This window comes from Zonotrichia leucophrys, chromosome 23, assembly GCF_028769735.1.
Source record: "Zonotrichia leucophrys gambelii isolate GWCS_2022_RI chromosome 23, RI_Zleu_2.0, whole genome shotgun sequence".
Lineage (NCBI taxonomy): Eukaryota > Metazoa > Chordata > Aves > Passeriformes > Passerellidae > Zonotrichia > Zonotrichia leucophrys.
This window is the reverse complement of record NC_088192.1, coordinates 7144195-7171521: the sequence shown is the minus strand read 5'-3', so window position 1 is coordinate 7171521 and position 27327 is coordinate 7144195. Positions and strand designations below refer to the sequence as shown.

General features: G+C 55.4%; 1 protein-coding gene across 6 annotated transcripts in view; it reads left to right on the top strand.

The window, feature by feature from the left end:
• PTPRU (protein tyrosine phosphatase receptor type U) overlaps nt 1-27327 on the top strand; it is a 56735-nt gene that overhangs the window by 18324 nt on the left and 11084 nt on the right. The window contains exons 3-27 of one of the 6 annotated variants that reach the window (XM_064731837.1): nt 2470-2741; nt 2812-2893; nt 3561-3676; nt 3867-4041; nt 4979-5272; nt 5817-6125; nt 9572-9681; nt 10007-10208; nt 11050-11152; nt 11262-11535; nt 13140-13176; nt 13727-13865; nt 15462-15491; nt 16442-16599; nt 18972-19162; nt 20349-20421; nt 20560-20636; nt 21348-21365; nt 22150-22186; nt 22469-22566; nt 22663-22779; nt 23340-23494; nt 24768-24903; nt 24995-25144; nt 25247-25420. In XM_064731837.1, the coding sequence (XP_064587907.1) occupies nt 2470-2741; nt 2812-2893; nt 3561-3676; nt 3867-4041; nt 4979-5272; nt 5817-6125; nt 9572-9681; nt 10007-10208; nt 11050-11152; nt 11262-11535; nt 13140-13176; nt 13727-13865; nt 15462-15491; nt 16442-16599; nt 18972-19162; nt 20349-20421; nt 20560-20636; nt 21348-21365; nt 22150-22186; nt 22469-22566; nt 22663-22779; nt 23340-23494; nt 24768-24903; nt 24995-25144; nt 25247-25420 (3527 nt within the window). Of the gene's footprint in view, nt 1-2469; nt 2742-2811; nt 2894-3560; nt 3677-3866; nt 4042-4978; nt 5273-5816; nt 6126-9571; nt 9682-10006; nt 10209-11049; nt 11153-11261; nt 11536-13139; nt 13177-13726; nt 13866-15461; nt 15492-16441; nt 16600-18971; nt 19163-20348; nt 20422-20559; nt 20637-21347; nt 21366-22149; nt 22187-22468; nt 22780-23339; nt 23495-24767; nt 24904-24994; nt 25145-25246; nt 25421-27327 lie in introns of all 6 variants that reach the window. The other 5 variants (XM_064731839.1, XM_064731838.1, XM_064731840.1 and 2 more) reach the window with 5 other exon arrangements.

Below are 27327 nucleotides of genomic sequence, written 5' to 3'. Positions count from 1 at the left end.
GCACTGCCAGGGATCCAGGGGCAGCCATGGCTGCTCTGGGCACCTGTGCCAGGGCCTGTCCACCCTCACAGGGAACAATCCCTTCCCAATATCCCGTCCAACCCTGCCCTCTGGCAGTTTGAAGTACCTCTGCTTTTCTTATGTTTATAAAAGAAACCCAACCTACACCCTGGGCTTCAGGCTAATGTCAGATATTTACAGCAGAGGAGGATAAAATTAGCACAAAAGCGAGTGGTTGGAACCTGCTTTTTCCAATGCTGCAACACCAGGAAGAAAATTAGGAGGGGAAAATAGTGTGTGTGGGAAGCCCTGCCTGATGAGGGATGCTCAGGTGCATCACTGCTCCCAGGTGACCTTATGGGCATTCTCTGTCTTTTAAAATAACTCATCAGTGGTTTAATTTTAGTCTTGGCCTCTTTATTTTGGTCCTACGGCTTTTTGTTTGTAAAGGGAGGGCAGAGGAAGGGTCTGTGTTTGTTAACAAGAGCCCATTCATTAATGAGGTGGCTTTTGGGAGATGTCCCCTGGCATGGGGTGGGTCAATGGTCTCTCTCCACTCTGCTGTCGCCTGGACCAAATGGGGCTGATCTCATTAGAGCAGAAGTAATTTTGCTGGGGGAAATGAGAAGAGAAAAAAGAGAAGCATGGACATAGTGCCTTCCCCTCGGTGGGTGAAACGAGCTGTGCTGGACTCTGAGGAAATAAATTGTCATCGTTTTATTTCACCCTGAGTAGCCACCCCAAGGGGCTGGCAGGGCCAGGCAGCCACACAGGTCAGTGTTGTGGGGAAATTTCCCTTTCAGGGATTTCTCTCCCTTGCCCCAGCTCCCGTCCCTGAAGGGTGCACTGGGAGATGCATCTGGTTCTGTGTCACCCCAGCTGGTGCTGTGTCCTCCTGGGTGCTTTGGGGTCCCCCCAGGTGCAGGTCCCAAACTCTGGGGCAGTAGATGGGCCTCCCTTGTGATCCCAAATGCTGCATGGGCATGGATGGGTGCCCCCTTCCAATCCCAAGTGTTGTAGGGTGGGTGCCCCCTACAATTCCCCTTCACCTTCCTTTGGCTTCTCTTGGAGCTGCTCAGTGAGAGTCGAGGGGAGGAAAGCGCCTGAGCTTAGAATTAATTGGTAATAAAGCACTGACTGTCAGGAAACAATGGTAGGCTTGAATAAATGGCCCAGCTTTGTTACTTACAGCTTCTGCTGGTATTAAAATGGAGATTAATAATCCCCTTGCCTTTGGTGAGGGGGAGGATTTGGTGTGGCAGCTTCTCATCCATCCTGTATCCCATCCATCCTGTATGGGATGTCCCCATGGCTGTGATGGACATCTCTGGGAGCTGCCACGAGGGGCTGGGACTGCTGCATCCCCCTCCTGCCTCCAGACTGCCTGGCTTGGAGCGTGCAGGGCAGGGAATGATGCTGCCTTAGGGATCCCCTTTGGGATTGTCATCCTGCCTGCCCTCTAAGTAGGGCTTCAAGGCTGTGCTGGTTTTGCTGCTGGTGATGTTGGGTGGTGGGAGGTGGGATCCCAGCAGCTGCTGCTGGTGGTGGGGCAGCTCTGGGAGTGACATCCCAGGCACCCCTGAGAGCTGGGATGCTGCTGCTGCTCCTTAAGCCAAGGAGGATTTCCCTCTGCGAGTGCCTGCTGAGCACAGTTGAAATGTGGTGACAACTGTGTGGTAAATGATGCGAGGAGCTGGGAATGGAGGGGAACAGCTGGGGCCCGGCTGGGGGTGGGACTGGTGCAGCCAAAGCTGTGAGAGTTAAGGGAGGGCAACATCGGAGCCTTTCCTGACCCCGGGGCCCTGGGGAGGTGCAGCTCTGATCCTCCCCTCCTCATCCCGCAGTCAGGTCCCACTGCAGTGTCCTGCTGCTGCCCAGGGGATGTCTGCTCCTCACTCCATGCCAAGTCCCTCTGGTCCTGCCCATCCTCACTGACTGCCATGGACCAGTGCTCTGGGGCACATGGGCATCTTTGTGGTCCCATATCCTCCACCTTCTCGATTCCCTGCTGGCAAAGCTCAGGAGAGGTGGAACAGAGAGATTAGAATCATAGAATCTCCGTAGTTGGGAGGGACCCACAGGGATCATCCAGTCCAACCCTGGCCCTGCCCAGACCTCCCAATAACCCCATCCTGGGCATTCCTACAGCACTGTCCAAAGGCTCCTGGAGCTCTGGTAGCCTCGGGGCCGTGCCCATTCCCTGGGCAGCCTGGGCAGTGCCAGCACCCTTTGGGGGAAGAACCTTGCTCTGAGCTGCCCTGGCCCAACCCCAGCTGTGCCCTGGCTGCTGTCTCTGTCCCAGAGCAGAGATGGGAGCTGCCCCTCGGGAGGAGCTGCAGATCCCTGAGCTCTGCCCTGCTCCAGCTGGACACTCCAAGAGCCCTCAGGCACCCCCTGTATGGCCCCTCCAGACCCTTCACCATCCTTACTGTTAACTCCACTCTCTCCCCCTTCTCCCCACTGCTGCAGGCTCCTACCTGATGGTGAACTCCTCTCAGCACACCCCGGGCCAGAAAGCTCACCTGCTTTTCCAGGCACTGAGTGAGAATGACACGCACTGCCTTCAGTTCAGCTACTTCATGTTCAGCCGGGACGGGCACAGCCCCGGCACGCTCAGCGCCTACGTCTGGGTCACCGGGGGCCTGCTGGGCAGCGCCGTGTGGAACGCCTCGGGCTCGCATGGCCGCCAGTGGCACCAGGCAGAGCTGGCAGTCAGCCTCTTCTGGCCCAGCGAGTACCAGGTGAGGCCCAGCAGCCCCCCGGCCCCATTGCGGCTCCTCAGCCATGGCTGACCCCTGTTTGGTGCCGTAGGTGCTCTTCGAGGCTGTGGTTTCCAGCGAGCGCAGGGGCTACCTGGGCCTGGATGACATTTTGCTCCTGAATTATCCATGCTGTGAGTGCTGTGGGATGGGACCTGAGGGGGGGCTGGGCTGGGCAGCAGGGCTTGGAGCTGGTGTCCATTGGGATGGTCCTGGGGAGAGTGGAGGGCCTAATGCCAGGGGGCAGCCTGTGGCACCTGGGTGTCCTGATGTTACCTGGACTGGTGGACCTCCATCTCCTGGGTGCCTCTAAGGCCCCTTTTTGCATCTCCATCCCTATCCCCACCAGCTGCAACATTGCTTTTAGTTTTTATAAGACTTTGGAAAAGCACAGATTGAACGCAAGGCTCGAGTGTCCCCATCAGGAGGGGCCACCCGGGCTGGTGGGGGTCCAAAATCCCAGACTGTCCCAACACATTGGCTCTTGGGGTCACATCCTATTTCTTCCAGGCTGGGCAGGAGACCTGCCCCCTCTATCATCCCATACCCTGCATCTGGCACCAGCACTGCAGGGTGCTGGAGAGAAAGGCTCATCCCTCCCTGGGCTGGTTCTGTGGGGACAGGAACACAGGCCTCACTTGGAGCCAGGCTCTGAGGGTGGGCATCAGGCCTGTCCAGAGCTTGGCTCAGCTGTGACATCCTGGGTGGGTTTTTGGGTGGGGAGGGATTTTTGTGGCAGTGCTGCTGTGGGTCTCCTTGGACCTCAGGTCCTTCCTCACCTCTTGCTTTGTCCCTCGGCAGCGAAAGCGCCTCATTTCTCCCGCCTGGGTGATGTGGAGGTGAACGCGGGTCAGAACGCCACCTTCCAGTGCGTGGCCGCTGGCAAGGCTGCCGAGGCCGAGCGCTTCCTCATGCAGGTGAGGAATGGTGGTGGTGAAACGGCCCCAGCCAGCCCCACACACGGCTTTCCTGTGGGACAAAACCCCGCTGGACACGGCGGGAGAAGGGCCATCCCCCTGCATTTGAGCAGACATCATGTGGGGACACCCCGGTGGCTCTGGAGGTGCCCCTGTGCCCCCTGTGACGCCGTGCGTGTCCCGTGGGCAGAGGCAGAGCGGCGAGGTGGTCCCTGCCGCCTCGGTGAAGCACATCAGCCACCGGCGCTTCCTGGCCACGTTCCAGCTGGAGGCCGTGTCCAAGGCGGAGCAGGACCTGTACCGCTGCGTCACCCAGTCCGCCCGCGGCGCCGGCGTCTCCAACTTCGCCGAGCTCATCGTCAAAGGTGGGTGAGCTGCCCTTGTCCCCTGTGCTGTGGAGAGCCGCTCCTGCTTCGCCGTGTGCAGAGATAGGTGGGATGCCTGGAGCACTGGGATTGCAGTTTCTCACTGTAGAAGAGTTGCTAAACACAGACTGTGCAGCATAAAACCAGAAACTCCTTTCCTGGTGGCCTTAGATAATTTATTTTTGATTGCAGTAGGTGGGAATTAATTAATTATGGTGAAACTGTGCGGCACCATGCTGGGCTGTGTGACTTATGAAGACAATTAAGGTTTGATCACATGAAACCCTATTGCAGCTCTTGAAGCCTTCTGAAAGTGATGGAGGGCACAGGCACAGACTGAAGTTTGAAGACTGGATGGTGTTGTCCTGTACTTGGGTGACTCCCATGTCCTCTGGGTGGGGAATCCGAATTTGTTCTGTGCTCTGCAGGACGAGTCCCAGAATGGTTTGGGTTGGAAGGGACCTTAAAGCTCATCCTGTGCCACCCCCTGCCATGGGCAGGGACACCTTCCACTCAACCAGGTTGTTCAGAGCCTGGCCTTGGACACTTCCAGGGATGGGGCAGCCGCAGCTTCTCTGGGCAACCAGTGCCAGGGCTTCCTCACCCTCACAGGGAAGAATCTTTCCCTAATATCTAATCTAAACCTATTCTCTGTCAGTGTGAGGCCATTTTCCCTTGTCCTGTCACTACATGCTCTTGTAAAAAGTCCCTCTCCATCTCTTTTGTAGCCCCTTTCCGATACTGGAAGGCCACAGTTAGGTCACCCCAAAAGTTCCCTTCTCCAGCCTGAGTGTGGTGGGTTGGTGTGGGAAGAGACACTGGAAATGTATTGACTGCAGCCTGTAAACAATAAAATAAAACCATGGTACTTGTGGTTGTGCCAGCACTGGCCTGGCTCTGGGGATGCTCCAGCTGCCCCTTCTGTGCTCTCTTGCAGAGCCCCCCACCCCCATTGCCCCCCCCCAGCTGCTCCGGGCCGGCTCCACCTACCTCATCATCCAGCTCAACACCAACTCCATCATCGGGGACGGCCCCATCGTGCGCAAGGAGATCGAGTACCGCATGACCTCGGGGCCCTGGTCCGAGGTCCACGCTGTCAACATGCAGACCTACAAGCTCTGGCACCTGGACCCTGACACAGAGTACGAGATCAGCGTCCTGCTCACCCGGCCCGGCGAGGGGGGCACGGGCAAACCGGGGCCGCCCCTCATCAGCCGCACCAAGTGCGCAGGTGGGCCCCACGGCGTCCCTGGCACGGCTCTCCTGGCACCCCAGCCCTCCTCCTTCCTGTGCTGAGGAGAGGAGCTAGCCCAAGGCACCTGTGTGTGTGCTGTTGGCAGAGGTGCCCCCTCGTTAACTTCTCCCATTCAGTCCAATTAGAGCTGATTAAACTCCCTCCCACCAATGGCACTTGGTCCCTCTTGTCTCAAGAGCCTGACTTGGCGTGATGGCACCACAAGGGCCCTTGTGGTGCAGGCACCTGTCTGGGCAGCTGGGGCTGCTTGTGGGGCTGGTACCCTGCTTCACCCCCACAGGGAAGGATGAGCCTGGGGCAGCTGCATGGTTAGTGGCTGAGAGATGTCCCCAGCAGTGTCCCCAGCCCTCTGCAGGGCAGCAGCATTCTATGCTGGGGTGGTCCCAGTTTTGCAGTCAGAGTTGCTCTCTGCTCTCATCTCTTTTGTCCCTATGGACAAAAGGGTTTTCCCTGATAAGACACACAAATCCATGAGAAGTTTGCCTCCTTGCTCACCTCTCCCTGTCTCTGTTCCCCACAGAGCCCATGCGAGCCCCCAAAGGCCTGGCTTTCTCTGAAATCCAGTCCAGACAGCTGACGTTGCAGTGGGAGCCGCTGGGCTACAACCTGACCCGCTGCCACACGTACACCATGTCCCTGTGCTACCGCTACTTCGTGGGCAGTGGCCACAACCAGACCTTCCAGGAGTGTGTGAAGATGGAGCGCAACGCCAACCGCTACACCATCAAAAATCTGCTGCCCTACAAGAACATCCACGTCAAGCTCATCCTCTCCAACCCTGAGGGGCGCAAGGAGGGCAAGGAGGTGATATTCCAGACAGATGAGGATGGTGAGTCTGCTCGGGGAGATATGTCATCCCCAAAATTGGAACTCTGTAGCTGGTGAGCTGCAGGGTTTTTCCTGTGGCATGGTGTGCATCCCTGGCTCCTGCCCTATGGGCATGATGGGAATATCTCCTGAGCCAAGGAGGAGGTGAAAAGGATCTTGCAGCCCCAGAGGTGTGCAACAGGAGGTGAGAGAAAGGGGCACTGATGGTGTCTGGGGAAGGGAGATGCCAGGGGCCTGGGAGGCTCAGGGGTTGGATGGGGGTGTCACTGTGGACACACTGCCCTCATGCTTGGAGTGGAATTTTATCCCTGGCTGGTCCAATGGAGGGTGTGGGAGTTGGCTCATACCCAGCTTCTCTCAGCACAAGTTGTCCTCACTCACCCGTTCTTGGGAACCAAAGCCTGGCAGCCATAATAACAGCAATTAAAACAATTAATGCTTTGCACTCAGGTAACATCGTTTATCTGCTTGGTTTCTGATTGATTGGGCACTGCTGCATTTCTGGGAAAGTGCTGTTCACCAGGGCAGGTGCAGCTTTTCTTGGCTTCCCTGGTGCTCTTCCCTGGTGAAGTTTGCTTTCAGGTGGGTTTGGGTTTGTGCAGAGAGCTCTGCAGTGATCAGGCCCCAATTTCTGGCAGCAGCTTTGCTGCTGTTTCCCCTGTTCTGGCTGCGCCATGTTCTGGGTTCCCTGTCACCTGAGTGGGCAGACATCCTTGATGGATGCTCCAGCATTGCTCCAGGACTTCTTGGTTTTGGAATCTCTTGTTCTGATGAGCCCTTCCCTGAGGACCTGCTCAGGCTGAGGCTGCTGGAGAGGTCTCCCAGGTCCGGCTCCACCTGCCCGTCACCCTGTCTGCAGCTTGCCATCAGCAGTGCCTGAGTCACTCTGGGCTCTGGAGATCCAAGGGATGTGGCAGGAGCTACAGGACAGAGCTGGCTCTGTGTCCAGTGCCACCCATCAGTGACAGGCCACATCCAGAGCTGGCCTCTGCCACTGCTGAGTGTGGCTGGAGCATCCCTGGCTCTCACGGAAGAGACATCTGTTAAGCAAGAACGGAATTAATCTCCAAAGTACTTTTGAACATTAAAAAAATCATCAATTAAAGGGAAGGAGCTGGTAATTGCAAATGATTGAGCTGCCTCCAGAGCCCTGGAGGACCCCTGAGGAGAAGCCTGCCATGGAATTCCCCTGCACAGGACTTGCCGTTACCTGTGCAAAGCTCACTCCTGTCTCCCAGGCTGGAAATCAAAACCTTAAGAGCTGGAGAGGAGCTGAAAGCACCTCCAGGTCCTTTTTCGTCTTCAAGGCCTAAATCTAGCACCTTCCTCTGTACACTTTCCACATCCCCAGCCCTCAGCCTGCCCCAGCAGGGGCACCCTGCTCTGCCCTGCCAGTGCTTTATTTTCCAGCTATAATTGCTCCAGTTGTTCTCACTGGGCTGTGACTGCTCCAGCTGTTTGCTTATGGAATATTAATACAGGAGCTCCAGATGTCTTTTTGCTATACTATAATCACTCCAGCTGCTTTTTCCTGTGCCTCAATTAACTGGGGCTGCTGGCTTCCCCCTTGGATTGAACTTGAGGCTGTGTATACACTCAGTCTGATGGCGATGGATCTGTGGATATTCTACGGATGTGTGGCAAATACTCCTCATGTGTCTGGCCCAGCCTGCCTGGGAGGATGATGAGGATTTGAGCTCCTAGAACTGCAGGATGAACAGCTGCCCCTGCAAGTAAACCAAGGTGCTGAAAGCTTATTAATGATAGGGCTCAGAATCCTATCATAAAAAAATGATAGATTTAACTGTGGTTTATTCTGGCACAAGGCCAGTTTTGGCAGCAGCATCCCCTGGGGCTGCTGTTGGTAGGCTGCAAAGATGCAGCCTCCCCATCCTGAGTGGTAAACCCTGGTTTGGGGCTGGAAAATCCAAGTAACTGGGCCAGACCAAGGCTGTTGTTTACAGCATCCTTCTTGGACTCCAGGCAGAGCTGTGCTGTGGGCAGGACACTGAGGGAAGTGTGCTGCATCTGTAGATTTTCCAGCTGGTGTTTCAGTGCCCCCCATGGATCCAGGTGACCCACAGCTGAGACTTCATTCTATGTGTGCATGAAATGATGAAACTCAATCCCAGGGACCTGTGGAAATACCTCTGCAATGTGATGGTGCTGCAGGGAGCCACTTCTCCTGGAAGCAGGCAGGGTGCATGTGATGCAAGCCAGGATAAATATATATAATTCCATAAATAAATATATGCGTGCAAATATGGATAGCAGAGGGGTATGTGCACACCTGGGAGCTGTTGTGTGCATCCTCTGCCTCTCTCAGCCTGGGATGGAAGCACGATACCTCTACTTGAATATGTAAATATGTGTGTGTATACATATATATACATATATATGTGTGTATATATATATATATGAATATATAGGTATTATAATATTAAGACAATGTATAAATTATCATAGAGACAATAACAATGATACAATATATAATAATAGAAAATAAGATGTAATCGTCTATATATAATAATAGAAAATAACATATAATTATATATAGTGTAGGTTCTGTATATTAAAACCCAATCTCTGTAGGTACACACTTTACTGCCCTACAGGTTTCCGTAATTCTTCCCGAATTTAATAAGTGCCTGAGTACATGTGTAGGACACAGTGCCTCTGATTAAATTAACTTGTAAATCAGGTGGAAACGGTGCGTTTGCACGGTGGGAAGCTCGGGAGGTGATCCCTCTCTCCCAGTCCCGTAATTACACCCGAACAAAAGCTGTGAAAAAAGCCAATCAGAGAGAAGAGCTGCTGTCCCCTGCAAGGTTTGGGAGGGGGGGATGCTACTGGTGCCTTCCCAAGCTGTTGCCTTTCCTTGCTGACCGCCTCGGGTGGAGGAATCCATCCTGAAGGAGCGGATATTGATCCCGGCGCCACTGATTGCTGTCAGTGATTACAGTTATTATTGTGGTGGTGTTAATTAGAGGGGAGGCTGGGCCAGTCAGGCCCGTCTGCATGTGAGGATGCTGCTGCTTGCTTGCGGTGTCTCCACAGGATGCTAATGGCTCCGGGGGGGAATTGGGTTTGTGGGGAAAAAGGGAATTTATTTCTTTTTCTCATGCTGGAAAGCTTAGGCACCCTGTGCTGCTGCTGGTGCCTGGGCTGAGGTGCTGAAACTTGTGGGGTTTGTGCTGGTGTGGGAACCTTCCCCTCCCATGCCAAAGTGTCACCAGTGGGTCCAGGTGCATCAATGCCTTGGGTGTCTCCCTGGGGAGCCACCAGTCCTGTCTGGTGGCACATGCTGCAGGTGGGTGACATGGCACAGGGAGTGTGGTGGCTCGGTCACAGGGCACAACTGCCACAGCCACCCAGAGGGGTTTCCTGGAGGATTTCTTCTTACAGACTGGTTTCTAGCTGCATCCAAGCACATCTTTCCTTCCCCAGTGCCTGGTGGCATTGCCTCCGAGTCGCTCACCTTCACCCCGCTGGAGGACATGATATTCCTGAAGTGGGAGGAACCAGTGGAGCCCAATGGCCTCATCACGCAGTACGAGGTACATCCTGGCTGGTGTGGCACCTGGTACATGGGGACACGGGAGGGTCCTGTTGAGGGGTGTGTTGGAGGGGTCTGGGACAACCTCTGCTGTTGGCCATGAGGATTAGAGGCAGCTGCTGCTGCTCCTGAGCCCTTTGGCTTTTCCAGTGAACCTCTGCTTTATTTCATCTCAAAAAGTCCCTGGCTGCCTCCAGGGTGCCCCGTGACCACCTCCTCCTCTGAATTCATTATTTTCATCCCTTCTGCACCTGAATCTGGGTGATGTGCCCTGTCATTGTTTTAATCTCGTCTCCCATGGGTGATGTTGTGCCCTGTCTCTGCAGATCAGCTACCAGAGCATCGAGTCCTCAGACCCCGCAGTGAACGTGCCGGGCCCGCGGCGCACGGTGTCCAAGCTGCGCAACGAGACCTACCACGTGTTCTCCAACCTGCACCCCGGCACCACCTACCTGTTCTCGGTGCGCGCCCGCACCGGCAAGGGCTTTGGCCAGACGGCGCTCACCGAGATCACCACCAACATCTCTGGTGGGTTCCCCTCTCATTCCTGCTGCTGGGGCGTCTCCTCCACTCAGGTGTCCTGCAGTGCTGTGCAGCCCCTGGCTCGCTCCTGTGCTGTTGGTGACTGGCAGTGTTTTGGTGGCTGGATGCTGCCATAGAAAGATGCCCTTGGTGGTGGCAGCTGTGCTGTGAGCCCATGGGCAGCCCCCAGACTGGTGGGTACCTGTCTGGGGAGCCTGGCCAGCCCAGTGCTGGTGGCTGGTGCTGTCTGAGCCCTCAGTGTATGAGCGAGGGATTAATTGGGCTTTGTTAATAAGCTCTGCAGTACTCAGGGCTCTTTGCTCATGTCCATGGCGTCACATTAACTGCAGCAGATGGGCTGAACTGAGTGTGAATGAGGGTACTGGGGCAAAGCAACTCAAGCTGGGTCCCAGTGGCTGGCAGTGATGGTTTGGGGACCACAAGGTTATGGCAAGTATGAGGGGTGTCCCCCACCTTGCTCTGGGGGTGCTGCTGGGCTGGCTCAGGTGTGCTTCTGCCGTGGGGTGGGGGAAGCTCACACCGTGCCAGTGATTCTGAGTGGGGCTGTTCTTGGGCACATCTCAAGACTGGAGCATTTGGGTCCTGCTGAGGTTGGATCCCATTCTTGGTTTCTTCCCCTCTGCTAGACTGGTGTTGGTGACCTCCCTTGTGCACACCCAGGGGTCATCTCTCAACTCTTGTTCAAGACATGGAGAGGTTTTTTACTTTAGTTGCAATAATTCATTTGACACCACTGGGTGATGCCTTGCCCTGGGAAAAACTGCTTATGCCTCAGTTTCCCCCTAAGCCAGGGGAGCCCCAGGACTCACCCCAGCTCCTGTTGCAGCTCCCACCTTCGACTACGGGGACATGCCATCGCCGCTGAGCGAGTCAGAGAGCACCATCACGGTGCTGCTGCGGCCGGCACAGGGCAGAGGGGCTCCCATCAGGTAGGTCGGGGCTGCAGGAGGGTGAGACCCCAAAATGGGGTGATACAGCAGGGTCCAAGGATGGGGCAGGATTGTTGTTCCCAGAACTAACCCATGCCTGCCCTCACAGCACCTATCAGGTCATTGTGGAGGAGGAGCGGCCCAGGAAGCTGAAGCGGGAGCTGGGGGGGCAGGAATGCTTCCCGGTGCCGCTCACCTTCGACGATGCCGTGTCCCGTGGCTCTGTGCACTACTTCGGGGCAGAGCTGCCCGCCAGCAGCCTCACCGAGGCCAAGCCCTTCACCGTGGGGGACAACCAGACCTACAGTGGCTACTGGAACCCACCCCTGGAGCCCAAGAAGGCCTATCTCATCTACTTCCAGGCCATGAGCAACCTCAAAGGGGTGAGTAGCCCTGACACCCTGCTCCAGCCAGGGGCTGGACCAGGTAAGGGCAGGCTGGGGTCTGGGGGTTGGTAAAATTGGGACTACTTTTAGATTGCCCTCCGCCGGATCACCTCTGGGTTTACCACTGTTGTCCTGCCAGGGCAGTTGGTGCTCCAGGCCACCCTTATGGCATGTTGAGATGATGGGTGGGTGTCCTGCTCCAGCACCCCTGGTGGTGCCTGTCCCCATCCCCATGCCAATGCTGGGTGTGGAGTAGTCTGATTTCCCCCACCCACTGCAGTACCAGCCAGGATACCAACAAGCACCAGTGCAGGGGAGCCCCTATTCCTGGGGCTGCCCCTGGTTTGGAGAAGGACTTTGGGCAGCCAGAGCTGTGTGTCACTGCTGGGACCCAGCGCTGGCAGGACAGCCAGTCCCAGCTCCAGAGAGCTCCTGGAGCTCCCGGGCTGCCCTTCCCTCCCTGCTGCTGCCAGTTCCCTCTGTGGAGCTGCACCCCTGCACCCCCCGGGCTGATTCCTCCACGTCACCGGCTGGACCACTGAGACCCTGTGGGGACCCTTCTTGGCATCACCTGCTCCAGCAGCTCCTGTCAGACCCGCGGGAGCATCCTCATCCTGCACATCTCTGTCCTGCTGGAAAGTGGTTACTGAGTCCTTTTCTTTGCTCCGGGATCGTTCACACCTCACTGCTTCGTTGTAATTGGAGCTGAGAGGGACAGGGAGGGTTCTGGCTCTGGCGCCCTCGGCACTGCTGGATGATTACTGGTGGCTGATGCTGTGTTACATATTTCCTGCTGGAGGGTAGTGGATTTATCCCAGCAGCCATCAGATGTTGGAAAAACGCTGGATCATAGCTGGGGTTTTCCATGGGTTTTGTGCCAGATGAAGCAAGAAGCAGAAGGAAAAGCTGGAGATCCCAAGGAGAGCAGTGCTGTAGCTGGCCCTGCCCTGTGCATGTGGCATGGGCAGATCTTGGGCCAAAAGTGGATGGAGCACATTGGTGCCTGGTGTCTTGAGAGACTGGAGGATGCTTGGAGAGGACAATACTGCCAACATGGTGCTTTTTATTTTGCAACAGAAGTTGGATGCATGGAAAAATGGAATATTTTAGCTGAACTAATCCCTAAATTGCAAATGCTAAAACTATTGGAGACTTAAGCTGGAACCTCATGGCAACCTAGGCAGCAGATGCAGAGCTGGAGTTTGAAACTTTGACTGATGGAAGACAAGCCCATGAAGCTCTGGATGACAACCTGGGCGTGTTTCAGCTGTACCTGGTGGCACATTGGTGACTTGTGGCTTGGCTGCGTCTGCTGGGTTCTCCATGCTCTTGAGCTTCACCATCCCCTCTGTGCCAGGAGCTGTGGCTCCAGCTAAACCTGGGAATGCTGGGGACAGATCATTCAGCAGCATCTCTTGGGCTGTGGGTTCCCAGGAGCTCTTTGGGTGCTGCAGCACAAATCACCCATGGACTCCCTCAATTTGGGAGCCAAGGCACCAATGGACCAGCACTGTGCCCACCCGGCCTCGCTTGGGTGAGAGTGGGGAGCGGAGCGGCTGGGAAGCTCATCCAGCACTGACTCCCCCTTTTTACCTCCATAGGAAACTCGGCTGAACTGTGTCCGGATCGCTCGCAAAGGTGAGCCCTCCCTTTGCCCTGAGCCCCCGAGGCTGCAGCTCCGGCCCCACGGCGGCTCCGGTGGTCAGGGCTCTGCCGTGGGCTGGGACCAGCACTGGCGGTGGTTGGGCTGCATGTGATGGGTTATTTATTCCAGCTCCACCCCACACCCTTCTGTTTCCCACTCTCTTTGGCATCTGAGGTTTTTTCCCTTGGTTGAATTTTCCTTTGTAATGCTGTTACCATGGTGGAGGTGGGGCTGGAATGGTGGTGCTGGATGCTGAATCCAGGGATGGATGATCTTACGTGGGATGTGATGAAAGGTGCACAAAGGGAGTGTCCCACCCCACTGGAACTGAGAGAGGGACTTGTCCATGGTCATAGTGTGGCACTGCAGAGCCCTGTAGCATCTTGGTTGAATAACTTGTGTTCATGGAGAAATAAGCATCCCATGGGATGAATCTCAGTGTTTTCATGCCTGATGTTGCCAATCTCCCTGGAGTGGAATGTGGTGGCTGCTCACAGCACCCTCATCCACCCACCCCTCCTGCCTGTCCCTGTCCCCTGGCAGCTGCCTGCAAAGAGAGCAAGCGTCCCCTGGAGGTGTCCCAGCACTCGGAGGAGATGGGCCTGATCCTGGGGATCTGTGCTGGAGGGCTCATCATCCTGATTATCCTGCTGGGAGCCATCATCGTTGCCATAAGGAAAGGGTAAGGAGACCTGGGCTGGCAGCTGGTGCTTTATTTGTCCCTCCCTCCCTCCCTCAGCTCAGCTCTTCTCCACCACCCCAGCACGAACTGGAGTTACTGGTGAGGATTCAGCTGCTCTGGGCAGCCTCCAGACACTCCCTTGAGCTGAGTCTCCATGTGCCTGTGCATCTCACTGGGCACAGAGCAGCAAAGTCCTGGGGATGTCCCTACTCCCTCTGCAGCTTTGTTCCACTGTCCCTCTCCCCCATATTTTTTGGTTTTTTGCTTCTTTTCCTGCTGGTTCTTGGCTTTGTGCTGTTCTGGTGATCCTGCATGGATGGAAATGCTTCCGGCCCATGCCCGAGCTCTGCCCCGGTGCTGAGCCCAGCTGTCCCCATCCCACCAGCTCTTCCCTGCCAACAGCAGCCATGGGATGTTGTTGAGATGAGATGTTGCCTCTGGGCTTCCCTGCTGCCTTGGCCAGGCCAGCAGGAGCACGTCCAGCATGGATGTGGCCGTTGTGGGGGGCTGGCACAGGGGGAGCTCATGGGTGGGAGGGAGGAGGGCGAGGGCTTTTGGGGACACTCATCCCCAGGAGCGCTGGGCACACGGCCGCTGCTGTGCACGTGGCTGCAACGCCCTGGAACAGTGGAAAAATGGAAAAGTGGCTGCTTCTGTGCAGGGCTCGAGGCAGCACCGGGCCAGGGGGGCTCTCAGAGCTGGGATAAAGGACAGCAATTAAACACGGGGCTTGGGAGGATGGAGCAAAGTACATGAACAGCCAGAGGGAGAGAAAAACAGCAGGGCAGAGCCTCGGCCCCTTAAATCTGCAAAGCTCTTTATGGCTGCGTGTACCCTGGAAGGATCCTTGTGGATTTACATCGCTGGAAGAGCAGGGCTGTAGCATCCCTGCACGCTTTGAGGTGTGGGGCTGGCTCACAGCTTCGTTGGCTCCTTCCCTGATGGAGCAGATGCCAGCAGCGCTGATGTGTTTTGGGGAGTGATGCTGTGGGTGGGAAGCTGTGAGTGTGGCTGCTGCATTCCCATTGCCAGTGCTGCCAGGCAGGATGAGGAGGAGCAGCTCTCCTTCAGCAGCCCAGGATGAACCTGTTGAAGGATAAACTAGAGCCACAAATTAGATCTGGTGCTGAGAAGCCTGAATTTGGGGCTGTTGGGAAGCTGGGATGAGCTCATGAATCTCCACAGTGCATTGCTGTTGGAGAAACACTGATGTGGTGGAATGGAAATGCAGCCTTGGAATATGTTCGTCTCTGGTAAATGGTGCTCTGGGAATGTGACATCCCAAGGCCATCTCCCCCTCTGGGCCCCTAACCAACAGCCTGGGGGGAATCCCTACATTTGGGACATCTGACACAATCTTCTTAAAAATTATACACCCACCACAAGTGTGGTCCCACTGAGAGCCGGTGCTTGTGCTCTCCTGCCAGGATGCCAGCTCCTGCCTGGAGTAAATAACCTGTGGGTGCCACAGGGGAGTCTGATTCCTTTATGGTGCATTGAATTTTCTGGCAGCTGACTTGCCCTGTAACCTCCCTTCCCAATTGAGGAGAAAAGCTGCTTATGCAATTTCTGCTGTTCTCTTTGCACGCTTGCCAGGAGGAACTACTATTCTTACTCCTATTACCCGTAAGTAATTGTCATTCTCCTGCTTTACCCTCCTCCTGGCCACCCCCCTCACCCTGCTGCTCCAACAACTCCTTATCTCTGCCAAGTGCATTTTAAGGGTCTCTTTGGATCAGGGAAAATAATGCTGCCGAGCTTGTTAGAGACAGAAGGCAGTGTAAAGGGGAAGGGTCAGGTACTCTGAGTTGAATTCTGGATTTTAGCAGTGCCTTGCAGTGTTCCAGCCCCATCACAATGCTGACATGGGCTCAGATCTCCTGTTCATCCTTCTGGCTTAATCGCTGCTCTGGCTTTGGAGCCTGATGCTGCCTCTCAAAAACGTTCATTCAGATTTCTTTAAATGACTTGAATTTGGGGTGGGAGGTTCTGTCCCAGTGAGAACTCCTGGGATTTCCCAGCATTTTCATTAGGTGCCTAAAGAGACCCTGCATGGGGGAAAAAGCCTCTGCAGTGAGTGCTGAGCACAGGTTTACTCAGGGGGGATCCAGCCCATCCCTTGAGATGGATTTGGCCCCTGACATGGCTTTAAAATCACAGAATGATTTGGCTTGGAAGGGGCTTAAAGCTCATCTCATTCCAACCCTTGCCATGGGCAGGGACACCTTCCACTAGACCAGGGAGTCGTGTCTGGGGAACTGGGGCTGGGGAGGGCTGGGGCATGTCCATGTGATGGTTGGAGAGAGCATTTGACTGCACAAGGAGCACACCTGGCTGTCCAAGGGCAGGGGACAGGAGGGGACATTGAGGTTGAGCAGCTGCAGTTGCTGCAGCCAGTGAGGGATGCTGCATGTGTGCCTGTGACTGGCCTGGGACAGCAGAGAACCAAAGCGTGATGACCACGCTGCTGCGAATAATCCATCCTGCTCCTGGAATAATCCGAGCCCAAGTGCTCTGGGGGGACCTCCGAGCACCTGATGGTGAGTCCTGCTCACTTCTGCTCCTCCCCACTGCAGGAAACCTGTGAATATGACCAAAGCCACCATAAACTACCGGCACGAGAAGACACACATGATGAGTGCCATCGACAGGAGCTTCACTGACCAGAGCACCCTGCAGGAGGACGAGCGCCTGGGGCTGTCCTTCATGGACACCCAGGGCTACGGGAACAGAGGTGAGCCTGGGAGCCTGGCATGCCCTGCTCTCCTTCCACAACTCTGGAAACAGAGGTGAGGCTGAGAGCCTGGCATCCCCTGTTCTCCTTTACAACTCTGGAAACAGAGGTGAGGCTGAGAGCCTGGCATCCCCTATTCTCCTTTACAACTCTGGAAGCAGAGGTGAGGCTGAGAGCCTGGCATCCCCTATTCTCCTTTACAACTCTGCAAACAGAGGTGAGGCTGAGAGCCTGGCATTGCCTGTTCTCCCTCCACAACTCTGGAAACAGAGGTGAGGTTGGTAACTGGCATCCCCCTGCTCCCATCCCACAACTGTGGCAAGCAAGGTAGGGATGGAGACCCTGGCATCCCCCTGCTTCCTTCCAGCCACAAAGGTGCCCAATAACCCCAACATATCACAGAAACAGCCTGCCAAGGAGTGTTTGGACCACGGGGGTGAGGTTGTTGGAGTGTCTGTACAGGGCCAGGAGTTGGACTCAGGGGTCTCTGTGGGTCCCTTTCAACTCAGGATATTCTGTGATTCTCTTGAAGGCTTGGTGTTACATCTGGTTTAGACTGTGTGTGGCTTGGCAGGTTCTTCCTTGCCCTGTGTAAATCTCCAAGGGCATGGATTTCATCTGTGTTGGAGCTTTTGCCACCATCCAGGCTGTGCTGAAGGGAAAGCTCTTGTGGGGAGCTGCATCTCTATTTTCTCAGGGAGATCTGAGCTTGTGGCTGGGCCAGTTGAAGTAATTTGTGGTTTCAGGATCTGGCTGCAGCCCCCTGGAACTGGGTGAATCCCACCTCCTGGTTTATGCTGAGGTTGGAAACTTCCCCCCAGCCTTCCCCACACAGCCTGGGCATTGAAGGGTTAAAGAGCCTCTGCTCTCCTATCAGAGGGAGACTGATAACTTCACACCCACCGGAGGATGTGTCTCCATGCTGATTTAGTTGTAAAATAACTCTTTGGCTGCCCCAGTTTCAGCCATATGCTAATAACATCTGTTACAGTAGCTGCAAGATGCCGCCTGCACGCGGCACTGATGCCTTCCTGCCATTGTCTCATGGATCATTAAAGCCCAGAGGGCAAACTTTCCTCCTCTTTACACATTGAGCTAGGTTGGGTGTGTTTTTCCTTTGGTCGCTGTCCTTGAAACTCTCAAAGGCTGGTGGGGCTGAGCTGGGGAGCTTGGGCTGCCTGCCATGGCTGGGAGAGTCTCCATTGCCTGTGAACATCCTTAATTAACAAAGGGAAATTAATGACTTGGTGACTGCTTGGTGGCTGTACCCCCCACCCACTTCAGTTTCTGTGTATATAAAAGAAAGTCACTGATCCTCATGGAAACCCCAGTGGTTCCTCAGCGTGTGGCTGTGGCAGCACCTTGCAAATGCCAGCAATTAATTAATTAATTCCTCTTTAATCCCAGCAGCTGATGAGCCCATTGGTCAGGTCATGGGGTGTGGAGGCACTCTCCTGGGTTGCCCTGTTGGTTCCCACTGCCAGAGGACAGGGATGGATGGGATATTGGGAAGGAATTGTTCCCTGTGAGGGTGGGCAGGCCCTGGCACAGGGTGCCCAGAGCAGCTGGGGCTGCCCCTGGATCCCTGGCAGTGCCCGAGGCCACGTTGGACAGGGCTGGGAGCACCCTGGGACAGTGGAAGGTGTCCCTGCCCACAGCAGGGGTTGGCACTGGAGGGGCTTTAAGGTCCCTTCCAACCCAAACCATTCCCTGGATCCCTGCCTGCCCTTCTCTGGGAGTAGCTCAGAGCATCAGGTTTTGTGCAAACCCAAATTTTGGGATCTGGTGTGGGAACTTGCCCTGACAAACACAGGTGAGGTCTTAGCCTGGCTCTGCTGGTAATGACACAGCAAAGGCATAAACCAGGTAAATACTGCACAGGCTCTCCATCAAAGCAGCAAGCTCCATTTGTGGCAGCGTGAGGAATCCAGTGCTGGTCTCTAGCAGTGAGGGAAATGAACTGTTAAGCTGTGCTGGAGACTTTGGCAAGGTGATTTTTCAACTTAGAATCTTGTGTGAATATTTGGGCATGGAGCTCTCGCTTGTCTGCATGGGAGCTCATTGTTCCAGCTGAGGGGAAATGAGGTTATTATCCCCTTATGGCCTTGCCCACTGATTTCTGATTGACCTGCTGAGATCCTAAAAGGCTGTGCTGGGCATTTTTGGCTTTGTGGTGTAGGAGGAGCTGTAGAGAGCACAAGGGGGTTGGGAGTGGGATTGCGGGCCGGGCCCCTGGTGGTCCCTTGGGAGGGCCTGCAGCAGCCGCATGTCCCAGTGTGTGTTCCCCAGCCTCTGTGGCTGTGAGGCGGTGATGGGGCTGCAGCCCGGGGTTTTGCTGCCCTGCTAGCCCCCGGTTGTCCCTCCCCGTGCAGGTGACCAGCGCAGCAGCGTGGTGAACGAGTCCAGCAGCCTGCTGGGGGGCTCCCCGCGGCGGCAGTGCGGCCGCAAGGGCTCCCCGTACCACACGGGGCAGCTGCACCCGGCCGTGCGCGTGGCCGACCTCCTGCAGCACATCAACCAGATGAAAACGGCCGAGGGCTACGGCTTCAAGCAGGAGTATGAGGTGGGGACAGCTTGTGGCAGCCTCTCAGGGGAGCGGGGGGTGGGATGGATGGGGGGACACGGGTGGGATCTGTGTGCGAGGAGATGGTGCTTTGGGTCTGGAGCTCTGGATGGGAGCTGGAGCTCACAGCTCTGGGCTGTCATTGTCAGCATGGGGGCTGTCCCTGAGGCAGGATTGAATGGCTGGTGCTGGCAGCTCTGGGTTATTTCTCAGCTTGAGCAGGTCCCTGAGATGAGCCAAACCAGCCCTGTCTGCAGTGCACCATCCCAGCTCTCCTGCATGGGCCAGGGCTGCTCCTTCCTTTCCCTTTCCTTTCCCTGGGCATCACTGTGTCACCTTCTGCTCTCCAGCACACTTGGCCTGTGATAAGCATGGCCATAGTCTAAGAACAAGCAAATCCTCTACAATCTGGCAGCTCCAAGACCATGAAGAAAGACACTGGGGAGAAGATGCTGTGGAGGGTGATGTCAGGGGAAGGGATTTCTTTCCCAAGAGTTGTTGGTGGCATCATGTCCATCCCAGCTGGCCAGGTCAGAGCACTTGTAACAGAGCAGGTTATTTCACAAGTCTCTGCCTCAACATAGTCAGCAGGGTCATTTCCTGACTCCTCAGTGTCCCACAGGTCTGGAGATTGAAATTTCCCAGTGAAATTACTGTTTAATGCTCAGCTGTTTCAGGAGCAGGAGCTCTCTCCCCCCTTTCACGCATTGGACAAACCAGGGCTTGTGATAATCATTAGTGCTCCTTGAAAAGCTGCTGTATGTTCTTGGAACTAGTCATTTGAAAGCACTCAGATATTATGGGAGGGGAGAAAACATGTAATTTCCTTCCACTTTCCACCTCTTACGCCAATCTATGAATGTCACTGTTATTACACACAAACCTGTTCTGTGCTGGGGAGAGAAAGGAACTGGGGAGGTTTAGGAATAAAAAAAACTACAACCAACCCTTGAAAAAAAAAAAACAACCCAGGCAGTCTGTAATTTGCTGGAAAATGGGCTGTTTTGTGGATGTAAAAGGAGTGTGTAGCTGGCAGAGTGTGCTGTGGAAGTGGAGACGAGGCTGCCCGAACCAGGTGTTGGGGTGGAGGGACCACCCTGTCTGTCCTGCTCCCCAGGGAGCTTGTGGGGCTGGGGGAATCCCAGAGTCCTGCCCTGAGCTTGAGATGTCCATCCTTTCCTTACAGAGTTTCTTTGAGGGCTGGGATGCTTCAAAGAAGAAAGACAAGACCAAAGGGAGACAGGATCACGTGTCCACATGTGAGTGCCCTTAGCAAAGGCTTGGACACCCCAAACAGCTTCAGAAGCCCATGTTTTGCAGATTCCTGGGCCAGAGGGATTGCCCAGGGTGGCCTGGTGGGTGAGCAGGCACTGATGGTTCCTGTCCCCTTTCCCCAGATGACCGTCACCGCGTGAAGCTGCACCCGCTGCTGGGGGACCCCAACTCCGACTACATCAACGCCAACTACATCGACGTAAGTGGGGACAGAGCCTGTGTCCCTGGGGCTCTGGCTGCAACACGAGCTTCCTGTGGCCTCTCAGGGTTTGTCCAGCAGCATTTGGAGGACTTTGGACAGCCCAGGGTGGGCTGGTCAGTGCATCATGAAGGACCTGCCTGATTTATTTGTGTTCATCAGCTGTTTCTGCTTGTTGCATCTCTCTCTGCTCTGTTCTGTCCCTCCTTCTCATTCCCTCTCTGCTTTTCTATCCTCTTCCCCCTCACCTGCTCATGTGGCCGTGGATCTCCCTCTCCCTGGGTGGGGGATGCAGAGGTTGAGAGGAACAAGGGACCATCAGGGGCTCACACTGGAGTACCCCTCGATCCTGCTGGTGTGTGTGAATCTGGGTAGAGCCCAGCCCTAGTGTCCTCTGAGAGCAGTGTCCCCAAGACCGATGTCCCCTGCCACCTCCACTGATGCTGAGACCAGAGCAGCTGCAGGAAGGCTCCAGCATCTCCTGGAAGCAGCAAATTCCACTTTTCCCTCCTGCCCAGAGGGTGTCTGTCATGTGGCCTGATCCCAGTGCCCAAGCAGTGTCCCTCAGCCTGTCCCTGCTCCCTGTGTCTTTTCTGCCCTGTCTCTCCATGGCCTGCTCCAGGGCAGGTGCTCTAACCCCTCTCTGCTCTGTGCCTCACTAATATCTCTGATCTTTTTCTCTCAAACCTGTGTCCCAATGGGATCGTTAAGATTCGGATTAACCGAGAAGTAAGTAGATTCTTCCCTCTCTCCTCCCTTCTCTGCTCCCATCTCCTGCCAGGCCTCACCCTGGGCAGTGTGGTCTAAATACCATCAGGGAGAGGCAGGCTGGGAAGATGTGTCCATAAACCTGGGAATGTCCAGGGAATGGGAAAGCAAGGTCTGTGTGGCACTGGGGCATGGAAAGCAGGGCCCGTGTGCTCTGAGAAGGGGTTGAATTTGACCAACAGAAGTCCCCTGTGAAAAGACCCACAGGGGATGGAGAAGCCACTGTCACCTCCATGCGTGTGGTGTGGTTTAACTCTGCTGGACCTGTGGTCAGGGCGTGGGACATTGTGTTCACAGTGCCTCTGGCAGTGGCCTGGCTGGAATGTGCTCTTTGGCATGTTCTTGTTAAGGGCTGAGCAGCTGGGATGAAGGAAGGGAGTGGTGTCTCAGCGCCAAGTGGCTGCTGTGCAATGGGGGGATCACTAATGGAGCTCTCCCGGCAGCAATGGCGTGGCAGCAGGAGCTGGAGTGAAGTTCATGGATGCCTCAAGGTGCTGATAAAGGATTTTGCAGACCAGGGGTGTGGGTTGGGCATTACATGAACCTCTTGTGGGATGCAGGAAATGCACCATCCCAGGACAGGGTGTACTGAGTGTGGGATGGCTGCTGAACCTCCTCCTCCTTCTGTGGTGGACTTGCAGGACCTAGCCCATTGGCTGTGGGGAATTTCTACCAGTTGGGTGTCTGGGAAGTGTCTAAGGGTCTGTGCCCCAGCTTGGGAATGATGTCTCTGCTTCCCTTGCAGGGCTACCACAGGTCCAACCACTTCATAGCCACACAAGGTGAGTCATGCCCTGCCCTCTCAGCCAGTGGTTCCTCACCTCCTGTGTAGCAGCCAGGTTTTATTCCTGGTGGAATTAAACCTTACAGGAGCAGGAAAGGAAGGGAGGGGGCCAATTTGGAGCTGCTTCCCCTTGGCACTGCACAGCCCTGGGGAAAAGGGCTCTGAGGTGCTGTGGAGCTGTTTGTGCCTCAGAGGTAGGAGAGAGGATTGGGCCACTACCAGGGCTGGGTTCTGCTGGTGGTGCCCATCCATCCGTGGGGCCTTTTGCTGTGTCCCCCAGGGCCCAAGCAGGAGATGGTGTACGACTTCTGGCGCATGGTGTGGCAGGAGCACTGCTCCAGCATCGTGATGATCACCAAGCTGGTGGAGGTGGGCCGGGTAAGCATCCCTGTTCCCATCCCAGGCCATGCCATCCCATCCCTGCTGGAAGCCACCTCTGCAGAGCCTAGCCCCCATCCCGTGCTCTCCTTGCAGGTGAAATGCTCCAAGTACTGGCCGGATGACTCTGAGATGTATGGGGACATCAAGATCACGCTGGTGGAGTCCGAGACGTTGGCTGAGTACGCTGTGCGCACCTTCGCCCTGGAGAGGGTACGGCCCTGCCCTGCCTGGGGACAGACCCCTCGGGCACTTCTCATACTCCATAGCTTGGCATTTACCAGTATCCTGTTTATTTAACCCAATATGGGGTCACCGGTCGCTCCTTCCTTTGCCTTTTCCCTGGCTCTGCACCCTGTGCCGGGCAAGCAGCTCAGTCCCACCTTCATTTGGACAGTGAGTGAGTGTTTAATTTTCGTGTGAGTGTGGTGGGGGTGAAGGATGTGCTCCTCTCCTCTGGGCTGGAGGTGATGTAGCCATCAGTCTGCAGCATGGTAACTGGAGATGGAGCCGGTGCAATTTACCCATTAATCTACAGCAATGTCAAATTACTGTCTGGTTATAGGGCAGGGACACCTGAGGCTGCTGCCACCTCCTCCTTTTTCTCCTTGGTGGTTTTTAACCCTCTTGGAGCCAAGAGGAGAGAGCTGTGGGGCTGCCCAAGCATGTGACTGCTGTGTGGTCCATCTGCCTGGATCCTGAGCTGGTAAATCTTGGATTCCTGAGGAAATCAAGTGTTTGAGTGACCTTGCCCTCTCACCCTTCCCTTGCAGCGAGGTTACTCGGCCCGGCACGAGGTGAAGCAGTTCCACTTCATGTCGTGGCCCGAGCACGGTGTCCCCTACCACGCCACAGGGCTGCTGGCCTTCATCCGCAGGGTGAAGGCGTCCACGCCGCCCGACGCCGGCCCCGTCGTCATCCACTGCAGGTGGGGACAGGCACGGGTGGCAGGGGGGTGGAGGGGACCTGAAAGCTCATTCTCCCACCATGGACTGGGACACCTCCCACTAGTTCAGATTCCTCCAAGCCCTGTCCAGCCTGGCCTTGGTGTCCCTCTGCGATGGCATCTGTGAAATGTCACCACTGGGCTGGTGGCAGCAGGGGCTGGTGCAGGGGGACAAGCCGGGAGCAGCAGCACTGTTTTGGGGCTCCTCCAGCCTGTTACTGGTGACAGCTCTGTTGCAGTGGGCAAAGGTGAAACGGCAATGGGCAGCTTGACCACTGCTGATGGTCAGGACGTGGGAGTCTGGCTGAAGGGAGAGGCAGGAGGCAGCAGGACAGCCCCGTTGCAGGGTTACCCACAGGGCTGTCCCTGCAGGGCTCAGCCACTGGGATGCCAGAGCTGGGAGGACACATCTGAGCAGCTTTGGTGGCTCTCTGTGCCCTGAGCAGGCATTCCCACATGATGGGCTAATGGCTTTTCCTCCTCTGGGCAAACCAGGAGGAGCTGATGAGTGGGAGGGATTTTTTTATTTTTTATTTGATTTCTCCCTGTCAACTGCCTCATCAGCGTTCATTCACCAGCCGGTGTGATTAGTGCCCGTAGCCTGTAATCACTGATAATCATGACGAGTGATTCATCAGCCCCAGAAATTAGTATTTCACTGGAAAAGACTCTGTAGGAAAGGAACAGGGGGGTGGCTCCGTTCCTGGCACATCACTGGGGAGGGTGTGTCAGGGCACAGTAGGTCCTTGACTGTGACTCCAGCCATGCCAGGGCCTGGGACATCACCACTGCTCTGGGTACCCTGCTGGGCTTAGCCTTGCCCTGAATGTCTCACCTGGTGCATCCAGAGCTGCTCATGCCAGGGGAGCCTCCCTGCTTCTCCCAGGGCTCAGAGCTGAGCCCTCCTTGGTGGTTTTGGGCTGCCATCCCAGGGGACTCTTGGCACTTGGATGGTTTAGTTGTTGGTTTTGTTGCAGAAACCATGTGTTCTGCAGCCTTAAATGAAAAATGAGCTTTAGGCATGGGTGCCCACCTGACCTTCACGCACTCTTGGGGCTGCAGCAGGGGTGTTTGGGCAGGTTAAAGGCTAAACCAGGCTCTGGAGGTGTGTGAGGTCCTGGCAGCCCTGCGGGGTTGCCGGGTACAGGATCTGTGTGTTGATCTGTGGCCTTGCTTGGTGCCCAGCCCTTTCAGGCTGTGTGTGGGTGCCAGCACAGACTGGGAATGTGTTTGCTGTTTCTCCCTCCATCCCCAGTGCTGGCACGGGCAGGACTGGCTGTTACATTGTGCTGGATGTGATGTTGGACATGGCTGAGTGCGAGGGCGTCGTGGACATCTACAACTGCGTGAAGACCCTCTGCTCACGGAGGATCAACATGATCCAGACAGAGGTGAGCGGCCTTGGGGACAGCTGGGGACACCTGGGGCCACTGTCACCAGCCAGCTCTGGAGGCTCAGCCCTGTCCCCTCCCCTCCCCAAAGGAGCAGTACATCTTCATCCACGATGCCATCCTGGAGGCCTGTCTGTGTGGGGAGACCAGCATCCCTGCCAGCGAGTTCAAGCCCACCTACAAGGAGATGGTGAGGATAGAGCCGCAGAGCAATTCCTCGCAGCTGCGGGAGGAGTTCCAGGTGAGCTCCCCAAACCTCCGCAACTGCCCCCTGTCCTCATCCTCCCGGTGCCCAGCCCTGCTGGCACGAGGCAGGGCTTTGAGGGGACCTGTGTGCCTGCAGACCCTGAACTCGGTGACGCCGCACCTGGATGTGGAGGAGTGCAGCATCGCGCTGCTGCCCCGCAACCGCGAGCGCAACCGCAGCATGGACGTGCTGCCGCCCGACCGATGCCTTCCCTTCCTCATCTCCGTGGATGGAGACAGCAACAACTACATCAACGCGGCCTTAACTGACGTGAGTGCTCCCTGGGGAGGGAAGGGGCTGCTTCCTGTGGGCTCAGGCAGCTTTTCATGGCAGAACTTGGTTTGGTTTGGATTTATGGCCTCATTTTGTGCATGGGCAGGAAGGGTCATGGCAGCTGTGTGCAGGGAGGGAAGGGCTGGGATGGTGCAACGGGGTCCTGCACCCCTTCTTTTGTGTAGCAGTGCCCTGCAAGAGCTTTTCTCCTGCTCTCGTGAGCCAGGCACAGAGGGACTTGAGGATTTTGCAGTGACACTGGAGCAGGGGAGGAAGAGGAACCTTTTGGGGAGGTTGGTGACATTAAAACCCCCATGTGCTGCCAGACCCCCCGTGATCCTCTTGCCCCTCCTGATGCAACTGAGGGGGCTCTGAATTGCTCCCAGAGCCAGCATGCATCCCCCTGATGCAGTCAGAAAGGACCCTGTGGTGACAAAGCTATCTCTTGTATCTGATGATCACAGAGCCAAGCAGAGGATGCTGCAGGCTCCAAGCCCTCGCTGAGGGATGGGGTCATTCATCAGCAGCCCCACTTCCCTTTCCTTGAAATGCTTTGCATGGGCAGCACAGAGCCCCCCCACACCAGGCATCTTCCCCAGACCCTCCTGGTCACAGCTGAGCACGGGCACCAAGCTGAGCCTTATGTTTTCCATGCTGTGGGTGATTTATCCTGCTGGATCTCTGTGCAGATCCCATCTCCCTGATTGCTGCTCCCACAGCAAAAGCAGTTTGTAAAGCAGAGTGAGCTGCTGGTGGTGGGGAGTGGCTCTCATAGTGCTGCAGTGGGATTGGAGTTTTGTTTCCAGCTTGCTTGCTGTTTGCATTTCCATTTTATCTTTATGCATCACTGAGCCTCCCTTAATCTCTACTAAAGGGTCAGTGAATGAAATATTTTTTATAGACAGACAAAGCCCTTTCTATGAATTTCTTGCTGAAGAAAAAAAACCTATTTCCCTCTTTGGGTAAAAAAAAAAAAAGTCTCATTCTCTTTAAGTGCCAAAGTGGTTTGCTCAGTCAGTGTGTCCATCTGTCAGATCAGCTTGGCCTGTGCCACCCGTCAGTGTTGCTGGTGCCAGTGGAGCTGTGCCCTGCTCCACACCCTGCTGTCACTTACACCTGTGCCAAGAGGAGGATGCCAAGGCAAGCCTGGGCAACACATGGTGAAATCTCTTTCCCCTTGCTGCTCTAATGCCTCTCCTTGATGGTGGAAAGCTCTTGCTGAGTGCTGGGTCTCGCTGCTGCCCATGGACAGGGCCATAGGAATGGTTCAATAAGGTCATTTCTGTGAGCTCAGTCAGGAGGTCCCACAGCAGGCAGAGCACCCCCATGAGCACAGAGCTGAGCTGATTCTGGGTCTGAAGAGCCTTGAGCCAAACTGTGTTAATTTAGGTGTGCCTGATGCAGTGTTGAGCTCAGCTGTCCCTTGGCAAACCAGCAGCAGGATGACCAAGGGGATGTATCTTGTTCAAAGCACAAACCAGAGATACAGTAATTTCCTTCCCTCCCACTTCCTTCTTGCAATCTCTAGTATTGTTGCAGGGAGCCCCTGATGCAGGAATAACGTGCATTGAGTTTATGATTTCAGAAGGCTGAACAAATACTTTATTAAGCTATATTATACTGTACTACTACTATACTACAGTACTGTGACACTTTCAGACAGTCATGACACAGCTTTGACCTAATTCAATCTAAATCACCATCAATTCAATCAATCTAAACCACCCATCACTAGTGTCCAATTAAGAAATCCCTCTTCAGTAACAATCTCTGTAACACCTTCCACGTGTGCCAAATAACAGGTGCAACAAATAGAGATAAGAGTTGTTTTTCTCTTTCTTTGAGCTTTCTTACTGCCTTCCCCAGGATTCTTCCTGGGATAGTTTTCCTGCTGCTCTCTGTGA